General features: G+C 38.4%; 3 protein-coding genes across 4 annotated transcripts; 1 reads left to right on the top strand and 2 right to left on the bottom strand.

The window, feature by feature from the left end:
• Positions 1-66: 66 nt before the first annotated feature.
• On the bottom strand, positions 67-2,240 carry LOC120249466 (pentatricopeptide repeat-containing protein At5g12100, mitochondrial-like). Its single transcript, XM_039257980.1, has one exon. The coding sequence runs from the start codon at positions 2,179-2,181 to the stop codon at positions 142-144; it is 2,040 nt and encodes a 679-aa protein (XP_039113914.1). The 5' UTR covers positions 2,182-2,240; the 3' UTR covers positions 67-141.
• Positions 2,241-2,661: 421 nt separating this feature from the next.
• LOC120249517 (sucrose nonfermenting 4-like protein) lies at positions 2,662-9,951 on the bottom strand. Of its 2 annotated transcripts, none has more exons than XM_039258049.1 (14): positions 9,794-9,951; positions 9,021-9,576; positions 8,391-8,478; positions 7,867-8,049; positions 7,135-7,266; positions 6,970-7,029; positions 6,619-6,708; positions 5,778-5,912; positions 5,276-5,420; positions 4,949-5,122; positions 4,278-4,341; positions 4,101-4,170; positions 3,280-3,397; positions 2,662-3,185 (listed from the first exon to the last, which is right to left on the bottom strand). In XM_039258049.1, exons 2-14 carry the CDS (start codon positions 9,134-9,136, stop codon positions 3,094-3,096), a joined length of 1,467 nt encoding a protein of 488 aa, XP_039113983.1. In that variant the 5' UTR covers positions 9,137-9,576; positions 9,794-9,951; the 3' UTR covers positions 2,662-3,093. The 2 variants fall into 2 exon arrangements, with proteins under 2 accessions (XP_039113983.1, XP_039113984.1); XM_039258050.1 differs by having other exon boundaries at positions 7,135-7,242.
• A 569-nt stretch (positions 9,952-10,520) lies between these two features.
• On the top strand, positions 10,521-12,634 carry LOC120249370 (pentatricopeptide repeat-containing protein At4g15720). The gene has a single exon (XM_039257861.1). The coding sequence runs from the start codon at positions 10,521-10,523 to the stop codon at positions 12,321-12,323; it is 1,803 nt and encodes a 600-aa protein (XP_039113795.1). The 3' UTR covers positions 12,324-12,634.
• The last annotated feature ends 457 nt before the right edge of the window (positions 12,635-13,091 follow it).

The raw sequence follows: 13,091 nt of genomic DNA, 5'->3' as shown, positions 1-13,091 counted from the left end.
CTGGCAATCAGGGAGAGATTTTTTTATCCCCATCGAAGAATTTAACTCTATTTACAGTACAGGAATAGCATCTCATAAATTAAAACAAGAGGGAAATCACTCCTGCTTAACTCCGATCAAGAGATCCAATTGAAAACAAGCTCATGTATCAATGGAATTTACATCAGTGGATGCCTCCTCATCCAATGGAATTCCTCTCACCTTCATCTCTTTCTCCAGATCTTCTACCTTAATCGTGTCTCCAAATTTTTTATACCCAGCTAACAATGCCTTGAACACACCCTTGTCAGGAGACAGTTTGCTTTGTAACATATAGTTATATATCTTTTCCGCCTCTTCCATCCTTCCTTCCATACCCATCCCATATATTAACACTTGGTAAGTTCGCAAATTTGGTTTTAAGTCGATTTTCTCCATTTCTTCGAATAACTGGCTCGCCTTCTTCAGGTCACAACAATGACAACTAGCTGAAATCAGAGTATTATATGTAATAACATCAGGTCTCAGACCTTCAGCCTTTAACTGAAGAAACAAGTCCTCAGCTTTGGAGAAGAACCCTCCAACACAGAGTCCTTTCATAAGAGAATTATATGTCACGATGGTCGGAGAAATCCCTTTACTCTTCATGTCCTCAATAAGCACCCCTACACGCTCAAAATTACCCGATTTACCATTCGCATCAATAAGCATATTGTAAGTCTGCTCATTCAGTGGAATTTTTCTCGCTAACATATCTTGGAAGAGTGCTTCAGCGTCGGGAAGCTTGCCTTTCTTGCACAATCCATTTAGCAAAGAACCATATGAAATAATGTTCGGTGTGACTCCCTTATTGTCCTGCATCTTCTCAAGGATATCAAAACACTTATCGAATTGGCCTAATCGAGCATATGCATCAATGAGAATGTTATAGGTCTCCACAATAGGCGCCATTCCCTTCTCCTCCATTACTTTCATCGTCTCTTCTGCCTCATCCACCCTCTCCAGCTTACACAACCCGTTAAGGATCGAATTGTAAGTGAAGTAATCGGCCTCTAAACCACACAACTCCATTCTACCAATCACCTGCAATGCCGTCGTGATATCTCCAATGCGACAATACCCATCAACCAGACTGTTGTAAATCACATTTGTCGGAACCAATCCCTTGTCCAGTAGCCTCTGCAACACCTCTTCCGCTTTAGAAACCATTCCATCTTTGCAAAGGCCATTCAACAATATGGCACAAGTATAGCTACTAATTTGCACACCTGTTCTTACCAAAACCTCGAAAAGATCCAATGCCGCCTCCGAATCCCCGCATTTGAAATGGCCATCAAACAAAATGCTATAAGTGTACCCATCCGCAGCCAAACCATTCATTCCCATCTCCTCTATAATCTTCTTACACTCATGCAATCTCCGAGCACGGCAAAGCCCTGAAAGCAGAGAATTATATGTAACAACATTCGGCTTCACACCGAAAAGTTGCATTAGTTTTTTAACCTCATTGGCAACATCCAAATTGCCTTTCTTGCAATGCCCATCGATCATTGCATTAAAAGTGACGACCGTGGGCACCACTCTTCTCTCGAGCAATTCATCAAACAGCTTCCCTGCATCATCACAGCGCCGCACATTCCACAGCCCAGAGATCAACACATTGTAACAAAAAGCATCAGGCTTGATCCCATGTATCTTCTCCATCTCTTCCTTCAACTTCAAACCCTTATCGAGATCCCCAGATTTCGCAGCGGCCTCGATTGCTTTGTTGTGAGTGAAGTTATCCGCACTAGTGCCATTAGAAATGATCCGATGAAAGAGACAGAGGGCTTCTTGGTACCTCCGAGCGGAAACAAGGGATTCAAGGAGGCGGTTCAAGGAGAGGATGGAGGGAAATTTGGGGAGGGTGGAGATGAGGCCGAGAGCGTCATCTGGGAGGCGGAGGTCGGAACAGGCGGTGACAAGGAGGTCGGCGGCGATGGGAGCAAGGGAAGGGGAGGAGTCGGAGAGAGAGCGGAGGAGATCGGAGGGGGACTCACGGTGGGTTTGGATTAGGGTTTTAGCGAGGGAAAGGGCGGGGCGGAAGCTGTTTCTCTGGAGAAGTGATCGGAGGTCGAGAATGAGGAGGTCAGGGCCTCTAGTGTTCGGTGGATGGTGCGTGGTGAGGGAGCGGTGGAGAGGACGGCGAAGAAGCCTCGCCATTAGAGACGAGGAAAAGCTCAAAGCTCAAAGCTCAAACCTCAAACCTCAAAGTTGAGCAAGAGGACGATGATGATGTTTGATAATAACTAGTTATGTTAAACAAATATATTATTCTACAATTTAAAAAATAAATATAATTTTATATATTAAAATAATTCTTAGCGCTTTTTATATTTATATAATAGTTTCCTATTTTTATTCTACAATAATAACAGCATATATTAAGATCCATTATATGTAATACCATACATAATATTTGTCCATAATAAACAAAAAAAAAATAAAAAATAATAAGTTAATTACATTAAAAAAGGGAACGTAGTAATAGTGTACCATTCTTGCATAGGAATGAATCAAGACCATATTAAGGAAGTAGCGCTTTATATGGAATAGCAACATCTTAATGCATGTTTTACGAGAGGAAATCACTTCTTTAACTGTTTGACAGCTGCAAGTGATTACATTGAGAAGAGATAATGATGCAAAAAAGGGTAAAACATAACCGGAAAACAATTGGTACAGCAATCACAGTCTTACATCTCTTGAGAATATCCCTCCCTATTTTTTTTTTTTCTCTGTTAGAAAATAAGTGAAAGATGCATGCTCTATGGAAGGTAATAATAGAAGGTGGTACTGACCGACTTCGCTGCGCAGGGGAGGGTAACAATGGCATGGTAAGTTAGGAGAAATGGAGGTAGAAACAAAAATTCCTATCATTTACAGACCTCCGGCGGCCATTTACCTTAAAAACAGACCAGGATCTAAAACCATTTGAGGCCTATAAATTAAGAAATATCACAAATGATTCCATAAGCCAAGCAAGGTTTTTTGAGGTGGGACTTGATGAGAGGTGGGCGGTATCAAAGCCGCCCGAATCTCATACAAATACGTGATGATGCGGCGGCAAAGAGCTTAACCAAGCAAGAACCGGAGTACGTCACTAAGTGAGATAATGCCTTCTACGCGCTTGCTTCCAGCTTCCACAATTATAAGGCGTCGCACACCTGATTACAGATCAAAAAATCAATTTTGTTTTAAATTAAAACGATAATGATATGACTTAAGACACTTTCTGCAGAAAACAAAAAAAAAAATTACCAGGATTAGACAGCCGCTCCATCACTAGTTGCAGAGAATCAGAACGGAGACACATTTGAACTCTTTGCCCATTAAAAAATCCAAAATGCGAATTTGCATCTTGTCCAAGTTGCAATGCCTGGGTTAGCCGAGAATACAGTTAGGGCCTTGAAGTGTTGACATAGGATTGAACAAACAACCCATATTGCTCAGTATTCAGTTAAATTTCACAACCAAGCAACACTCACATTTATACCTAGAAGGCCTTTAATATTTCACTCTTACCACAGAGATTATAAATTCAGATCTCTCAACTTTGCCCTTCTAAGCATCTCACTCATGAGCTTTTATGATAGATGATGCTAACAGTATGAATAATATTATCTGACACATTTCCGAGCCATGCCATGATGTTTTCACTTACCAGGAACTAAAACTTCAGTAGAAGGCCTTTAATATTTTATTCTTACCCCACATTATCAATTCAGTCTCAACTTCGCCCTTCTCAGCATCTCCTTCACAAAGATTTATAGGCATACAATGCTAACAAAATGAATTTTTCCTTTATGCTATTGCAAGCAATTCTTTTCCAAAAAAACCCCTACTAATTACTAATAATTTCCAAGGACTGATTAAAGCATGTCAATTTTGAAGAAATTTTCTACAACAGCTTATGGTGAAAAACCACAACTCTATGAATTCATATGAATGTTCTTGCCAGCACAAATTGACATATATATAGTACGTAAACAAAATCATTCTTTGAAAATTTCTATTTCCCAGTAAAAAGTCAAAAAGAAGCCCAATCAAGGCAAGTTAAACAAAGATAGTATTCAAAATACCTGATGAATACTCATTTCATCAAGGCGAATCTGTGCATAAGCTCTGTCTTTAGCCAATGCTGTGATATCACTGAACAGGCACTCTTAAATTAATATAAATGGTGATATATAGCCAAGTACCGAAGTGACAGAAAATAATAACCCTTCCCAAAGCCATAAAATGACCACACTGCATACCTTCTAGAATATGTGTCGAGCAAAGAATCATTGTCGTCTACTATAGGCAATGAACTCACTCGAGCTGAAACACAATCAACACAATGATAAGTGCAAGAAACAAGCTTTGAATGTAACAAAATAAGCCTACAGATGCAACATGACTAAGCCAAAGATACCACAAAAAACCTCAGCTTTCATAATTTCTTCGATTTCAGCAAAAATCATGAAATTAACCTGAGAACTTATAATTAATAAAGATCAACAAAGTGACAAAAGAAATGGAAATAAAAGAAAAGCACAAACAAAAGATTATAGACCTCCATACACTCCACTCCACCAAACTAACCCTACAACTAAATAACTAACAAGATTTAATTATCTAAATATATTTAATAATTGATTTTAAAACATTACAAATATTAAGAAATATTTATTATTATTTAAAAAAAAAAAATTCATCCCAAAATATTTAATTTTAATTAGTATTAATTAAGCCAAGCTCAGGTAGGTCATATAAAAATTTCCCTTCAATCATAAAATTAAAAAATTTCCCTTAACCTCACACTCTTATCAGCCAATCAAACATTACCATAAGCATCACAGAATCAAGAGGCAAAATGCAGGCAGAAAAAGGTAATCAAGTGACTTTCTTATGGCACATCTTCAAAGTTCCAAAAATTAACATTCACCTTGAACCAAAAGAGCAAGCGCAGAGCTAAGTGATGCATGTGGCCGTAGCATTGCCAGTGGACGACCATTTGATTCCCCAATTTTTGGAACCCATGTGCCAAGCGGGATTGTGCAAATTGGTTGTTGTAAAATAGGTAGAGAACTAGAAGAATGTCTGAAGTGCCTGCAAATACCTGAAAATTCAAAAAAGAAAAACCAAAACATGAATGAAGGTCTAAATAAATATCCTGGTCAAATGGAATAAGCAAAAAGGTCATGAGATTTGCTGATCTAGAATCACAGGTTAAACAGAAAAATGCAGGAAAAATGATCAAGATTTAGTTTACATTTCAGTATTCCCGAAAGAGATGCAAGATGAAGCAACTGTGGAAATGACCCATCATAAGATGCTGAGTGGATTATTGGAACTGTGGCCACTCCATTCTCCAAGATCTTCAATGCTACATCTTTCAATGAATCATAGGGACCAGCCTATACAAGCCAAAATCATACACTGCTAGTTAAACGGCTACAGTGATGCCAACTTGTGAACTAAAGTAGAAAACAGAAGGCATGACGAGCATCAGTCATACATAATTAGGAAATGGAATACAACTTGTCTTTTTATCAAGATGAAAACAGAAACTTAGGGTATCTATACATCCAAAATAGTGCAACCAAAGAACAGGTGGAGGAAAAAAAAGAAAGATAGATAGATAGAGCAAAGAAAGTAATTACCACTTCAATCCTTTTCAAAATTATGGGTTGACTGAGCAGAACAGAAAGAAGATCTGGGAGCTGAAGGAATAATTTTGCAGCTACATAAACAAATGGCACAGAAGTACTTACATGAATAAGATGCCTGTTAAATGTTCCTCCATGCTCACCCATTTGTCTACAAAGTTGTTGTTTTCCTTCTTTCCAAGCAGCTATAGTGTGTGTTTCCAGCTCCTCCTCTGTCAGATTTGAGCCATGGTTTCCCAGCTGCAAGACACAAGGCTGCAGTTATGCACGCACCTAAGATGAATGATACAATTGCGAAGGTAAAAATGTATAAAAAGGGAAAAGTAGAGAAACCATTTAGTACTCTGTACAGCTTTTCCTCATATTATATATGCAGCATTCCACAGGAACATACCAACTTCAAATAGAATACGATTTTGTGAATAGTAGCATAACAAAGCAACACAAATAAAGGATAAGTATAGCATGAATTAGTATCAAAACCTACTAAATAAAAATGATAGTCTCAAAATAGGATATTGATCACTTCCAACTTAAACATCCGCACTTCTCATAAGCAATTTATCTGCATAAGTTAACAAATAAAGTATACATAATGGTCATGATGAACCTGCATTGCAAAATTTTATGCTCGTCTGAAAATAAAAAAGCATCAACAACAGTATTTATCCCATTAGTTCTGTCAGGAATTGAGTTGATGCCCAAAAAACAGAAAATCAGAAACCCCAGAATTCTGGTTTCTTTAATAGTTGGTCAGAATAATGAAAGGGCATAATCTATAATCTTCTCAAGTAATTGGATACAAAAGTGGAACAGGGGTCATGTTCACCTAAATTTATCAAGGGTATTAGGTTGTCAGCAAATATGTCACCTGGTTCATCTTTCTGGGAATATAAGAACATAATATAAAACAGCTAAAAATAGAACTTGATATTTCCTTACACACCTCTCTCAAAATCAATATGAAGTCCAAGGCACTTAGTACTCCAACAAACTGCCCTCTGTAAAAGTCCCACAACGGAGCCACAGGAATTCCCTGGACACAATTTTATCTCAGAACAAAAATCAAGTACATAAAAGGAAACAACATTTACAAGTGAAATATGCATCCACAATTTATCCCTTTTTTCACAATTAAAAGTTCAAAGCACAATGTAACAACATTAAATAAAATAGTTTGGCATGCAATCAGAATATACATAAGAATTTCAAATGAATACAAATGCAAAACATTATTTTATTTATTTATTTATTTAAGGACTTGTACTTCATAACATTGAAAGACTAGAATGATTACCTGCTCATATAAAATATGAAATGCTTGCTTCACAGGCAAATTAACATCAAGGGCAACAACCTGAAAATTAGTTTGTGCTTTAGCCAGAAAAAGGAAGAAAAAGCTTGATGGCATTACAACATTAAAGCATCCAAGGCTATTTACAACGAGGTTCTAGAAATGTACCTTGCCCGACTCTGGAAGCAATTCATAAGCAGTATGTGCTGACAAAAAACCAGATATACGGTGTCGAGAAATCTCAAGGTCAGTATCAGAGCTTCTCAAAGCTGACTCCTGCAGTGCACCAGATAATGTGGCCTGTTTGGTTGGGTGCAGGAATAAAAAATTCAAACAGCAAAACCAATAGTGCTAAAGTTCAAAAATAACCAGTTCAGAATGTCTTCACCAAAAACAATAATAACAATATCTTTAAGTGCAACAAACAACAAAACAAAATGTTTGGAAAATATAGTGGCATCGGTGTCAGATTTTAGTGCTAAAATTGACTTCTTCTAGAAACACCAATACCTAACCTACAAATTCCATGCCAAAAACAAAAATTGTTGTGATATACAAGATACATCATTATCAAACTATTCAACAAATTTCTGATAAGTGTTATCTAAATCTCCACAAAGCTACACAATTGCAATGCCAATCTTTATGCAAACATCAGCCTCATAAATACACCACATGAATTTCTATATGTCTCTATCAAACTTTTGTAGCAATAAACAGAGTGACCAGTGGCACACATAAATGTATTACATGATCAATAGAACTTTTTTCCTGCCCATATTAACAGTAGAGCATGCCAAAGCAATTAGATAGAGACTATTAATAAGAAGGTATGCACATCCAGAAACAAGTAAATCAAATTCTCATCTTCTGTATTATGTAAATATTTCAAAAACCTACCACACGCTGAACATTTTCATTGTCAACATCCATATTCATTCTGTTTCCAGTCTCAGGGCTTAACATTGCAGGTATAGGATCAGGGTCCTGGGTTAAAAGCACAGTGTTCACTATCCCATAGTTCCCATTGACATAAGGTTGCCGTTCATCATGCCGCCATTCCCCATCGACGCAGAACTTGTACTGCTTGCAAAAAAATTACAAGTCATGTAAGCTCACAGTAAAAGACCAATAATGGCACAACACATATAATTACAATAACTACATTTTCTTTTTTTCCCCCAAGCAGAAATCACACATACATGATTACATATTGAATGCAAGCATATAGAACTACCCGTCAAGGAACATCACATAAAGTTCAAAGCCTAGATCTTGACTGGTTAATGTATATAATTGCATAAATGCGCAGAAATATGCTATCAAAGACATGCAGCTTTCCTAAAACACATCCACTTTATCCCTGAGAAAGGACTTGTGAAAAAACACAATAAACAAAATAATATGGCAAAGAACAAACTGACCTGATGAAACCCAGGAGCCAATCTGTAAATAGTCTGAAAAACAGTAGGACAACCCTCCATAGGGGACATTTGTATATGGTCAGACCACCTACAGAATGTTTGAACACATACAAGTCAGAAAGGAAATTAGCAATATGTAAAAGTTAAACTACATGTGATGTTCAACATTCCACACCTAATCATAATGTTATTAAAATGTGAATTCAAAGAAAACCAAAAATAAAATCATGTTCATATTCATATAAGGGTGGCGTTGAGTCATACAAAGAATATTCTTCCACTTATGCAAGCAATCTGGTCAAACATTTAATTGAGACCATGTTAACAAGCTCAGGGATGGTCCTTTATACAGCACCAAATTCAAGTGAACCTTGCACTACACAGCATAAATATCATATGGTTCATCTTTTCTCAGGCAATCAGACTACATCAAACAAAACTATGGTAATCTACATGAGATACAATATGACCAAAATTCAATGTATTGATTTACTCCGCCAAAAGTGAGTGAACATTAAGCTCAGAGCCAGAGTGCAATAACTTGAGCAGGATCAAGAAAAAATAATCAATCAACACAAGTAGAGGATGCTGGCATATAATACAGGGATGAAAAAAAAGTATCACTCAAACCTTGTAAAGGTACCAGTTAGGAACACTCTTTTGCCACCATGAGGCCACACAAACCGAGTTGGAATCAGCACGACTCCACTCGCATCTTGAGACATATCAGTCCCAGGGCTAAACATTTTGTTCAAATTTATCCACCCGACCAAAGTTATCGGTTGAAAAGCCACCGCCTTCCCCAACGTTTCCCTTCACTACGCAACTTCACGGACATAGATGAAAGCAAAGAGCTTTCTCCATCACCACAAAGGCTTATTAATCCTAGAGAACACTAACCCTAGTTCAAGTTCCTAGTGACGGGATCCTCCACAAACAGCGCAGAGGACCCCTCAGCAATCACACATTCCCCACTAAGACGTCGTCAGAAGCCAAAACAAGCATGGAATCACCCTGAAGACCTGCCACTCTTCTGCCAAACCCCAGCTCCGACGCTCTGATTAAAAAAACCCAATTTCCAAGATCTGAACCAGATCAAGCAGCAAGAAAAAACCCCTTAATCCACAAGCCCTTGCGCCACGTAAGGCACAAATTTAGAACAAATTCAGCACCATGTCACCAATCTCTGCAATTTGGCACCAACCAAGAATATTAAAAAGAAGAATTACCAATTAAATCAAATGATCCAACACCAATCAAATCCAATACAGCAAACAAGCTAAAACAGATATCCCAAACCCTAAAATCTAGTGGTAATAAATAAATAAATAAATCAGGGCTCCGATAGGAAACCCTAACCCTAGAAAAATCGAGAGCACGAAGAGCAATAACAGGAATCTTACGGGATTGACGAGAATGCGAGAGGATCGGAGGTGCGTGAAATCAAGGGATTGGGGATTCGGATGGAATCGAAGAGAGAGAAAGGGAAGAGATATATAAAATAAGAGAAAAAAAATTAAAAATAAAAATAAAAATAAAAAGGAAAGGAAGGAATAGGAAGTGAGAGAGATGGAAAATGATTGATATGAAAGCATCTCCATAAAACCTAGGGAATATCATATTTGCAATTCAAACCCTTGCATTTAATTTATTTATGAATGCCCCCTCTTTTATATATATTTATTTAACCATTTATATATATATATATATATATAATTGTATATACCTAATCCTTGTAATCAATTCGGTTCCAAATTTTAATTTATATAAAATAAGTATAAATTTTTAGACCAATAAAAAAAGTTAAGCCATTTATATATATTTTTTTTTGGTTTAAATTTTTTATTTTTTAATAAATAAAACTTATTTTACTTAAAAAATAAAATAAAAACAATAAAAAAACATCTTCTCTTTTTTACATCAAACCATCACACACGCTATATTGAGGTAAATCCTCAATCTTGTACATGCAATGTAAGCCAAATATTTTAACTGCTCATTTATTGCGATGATGGTCTTTTTTTAAAAAAAAAATGAATGAACTACAATTTTATTAACATACTTGCACATATATTAATATTTATATAATATATATATATATAAGAAGAGTAGTTGCTTTTCATTCGGAGGATGAGAAATAGTTTAAAGCTAAATTGTTTATTTGCAGAAAAGGCCCTGAAATTTTCGACATTTAGTTATTACACCCCAATTCTAGTTCGGCGTCTACGAGAATCACAAGACTTGAGTTCCGTGATCTCCAACCATTCCAAGATCCTCAAGCGCGCGGCCTTTAACGTCTTGACGGGCAACCACTTGATCAACGCGTACCTGAGATGCGGGAACCTCGGCCATGCACAGAAGGTGTTCGACGAAATGTCGGAAAGAAACGTGGTGTCTTGGACTTCATTGATGGCTGGTTATATCGATGGTGATCGGCCGGAGCTTGCTCTTAGCCACTTCCGTGACATGTTTGCGTGCAGTGTTTGGCCTAATTCCTTCACTTTCGCGACTGCCATAAATGCCTGCGCGCACCTCGCTGATTTGAGACGTGGCCAGGAAATCCATGCTCGTGTTGAGGCACTAGGCCTCCATCTTGATCTCGTTGTAGCTACTTCCTTGATTGGTATGTATGGCAAGACGACAGACATTGGGAATGCTCGCCGGGTGTTTGATAAAATGACTAATAAGAACATTATTACTTGGTGTTCCATGGTTTCGGCATACGCGCAGAACGCGTGTGGCTACAATGCGCTCGCTCTTTTTGGCGAGTTCCTCAGACTAGATATGCGGCCAAGCCATTTCATGCTATCCAGTTTGGTCAATGCCTGTGCGAGCATTGGGAGACTGAGCTCAGGGAGATCAATACATGCATTGGTTGTCCGGCATGATCACGAAGGGAACGAAGTCATCGCCGGAGCTCTCATCGACATGTACTCAAAATGTGGCTGCATTGATTACTCCAACAAGGTTTTCCATCGTATCCAGCAGCCGTCTCTGGTTCCATACACGTCAATGATCGTGGCAGCGGCGAAGTACGGGCAAGCTAAAGTATCTCTCAACCTATTTGATCAAATGCTTGACCGAGGCATTAGGCCCAACAGTGTGACCCTACTTGGAGTTCTCCATGCTTGCACCCATTCCGGCCTTGTATCAACTGGTCTCACGTACTTGAAATCCATGCATAAAGATCATGGCATTGCACCTAACGTGAAGCATTACACCTGCGCTGTTGATATGCTGGGGCGTGCTGGCCGGCTGGATGAAGCCTGTGAGCTGTCAAAGGAGTTCCAAGCAGAAGGGGAGGACGTATTGCTGCTATGGAGCACATTGTTATCTGCCAGCAGGATTCACAAGAGGCTGGACATTGTGCTCGAGGCTGAGCAGAGGTTGGTGGGGTTCGACCGGGACGTGGCAGGAGCTTATGTTGCAATGTCAAACACCTATGCATCGGCTGGGGAGTGGAGCAATGCAGTTAAGGTTCGAACAGAGATGAGCCGGAGAGGTATCCGAAAGGACCCTGGTTGTAGCTGGATTGAGATCAAGGACATGGTTTATGTGTTCTATGCTGGAGAAGTGACCCAGTGTGCTCGAAGGACTGAGGTTGTGAAGCTGTTAAGGGAATTGGAGGTGAGGATGGAGGAGAGGGGGTATGTAAATGTCAACAGGAATTTCAAGATGGAGTTTGATGAAACAGAGTTGGGGATGGAGGACATGTTGGGGATTCACAGTGAGAGGCTGGCACTGGGTTTTGGCCTGATTAGTATTCCAAAAGGGATGACTATCAGGGTAATGAAGAACCTGAGGATGTGCAGGGATTGCCATGACAGGTTCAAGATGATCAGTGATATTGTTGGCAGGGATTTTGTGGTGAGGGACCTCAACAGGTTCCACCATTTCACGGCTGGGGTGTGTGCCTGTGGAGATTATTGGTGATGAGATGCCACTCTAAATGTACGACTAATATAATACTCTGTGTTCATAGGATTTTCAACAAGTTCACACGGGAGAAAATGAAATAGTTACCAAAACAATGTTTTGAGTATTTTTGGAGTAATGTCTGATTTACATGCCATAAAATTTCGGCTGGTATGTATCAAAAAAAAATTAAAAAGAACAATTTACCATGGACCATTTACTTGGTTCAGACAAACACAAGAAAGGGTACTCTTTGTGTGATTCTTCTGTGTTTGAAGGATGTGCATTCAAGCAGTGCACATTCAAGGAAGAAAGATAGTCATGGCAGGTATCAGTACAAATCCGGTTTGTCACTGTCCCTCACTACGAGTATTGTTGAAAGTTCTGGTCAAGTTTAACACCGTTCCTTACATTACCCTTGCGAATATATTGAAAGAAATGATATTGGTCAAAGGAAAATGCTTTAAAATAAATACCTTAAACCTGCGTTTGAACTACCCAACACATTCCATCACTAGCATTTTGTCGTCTAAAATTTACTGTCTTCATAATGTAAGCAATTGATGTTTGAATGGTACATCTCCAATCCCATTCTACAGTTTCAATCACCTTCTTTGTTAGCTTCTTCTCACCCATCCCGGGGCAAGGAACACCAACCTGCAAACAGAAAGTCTTTGAAGCCTCAGGATATAAAATTAAAAGAAAGTATAAGCAAATACGACACTGCTAATTCTATTTAAGACATTAAAGTCCACACCTGAAGTCTTCTCCTTTTGTCTGTGAACT

Source organism: Dioscorea cayenensis, chromosome 19 (assembly GCF_009730915.1).
Source record: "Dioscorea cayenensis subsp. rotundata cultivar TDr96_F1 chromosome 19, TDr96_F1_v2_PseudoChromosome.rev07_lg8_w22 25.fasta, whole genome shotgun sequence".
Taxonomy (NCBI): Eukaryota; Viridiplantae; Streptophyta; class Magnoliopsida; order Dioscoreales; family Dioscoreaceae; genus Dioscorea; species Dioscorea cayenensis.
This window is presented reverse-complemented; position numbering and strand designations above follow the sequence as displayed.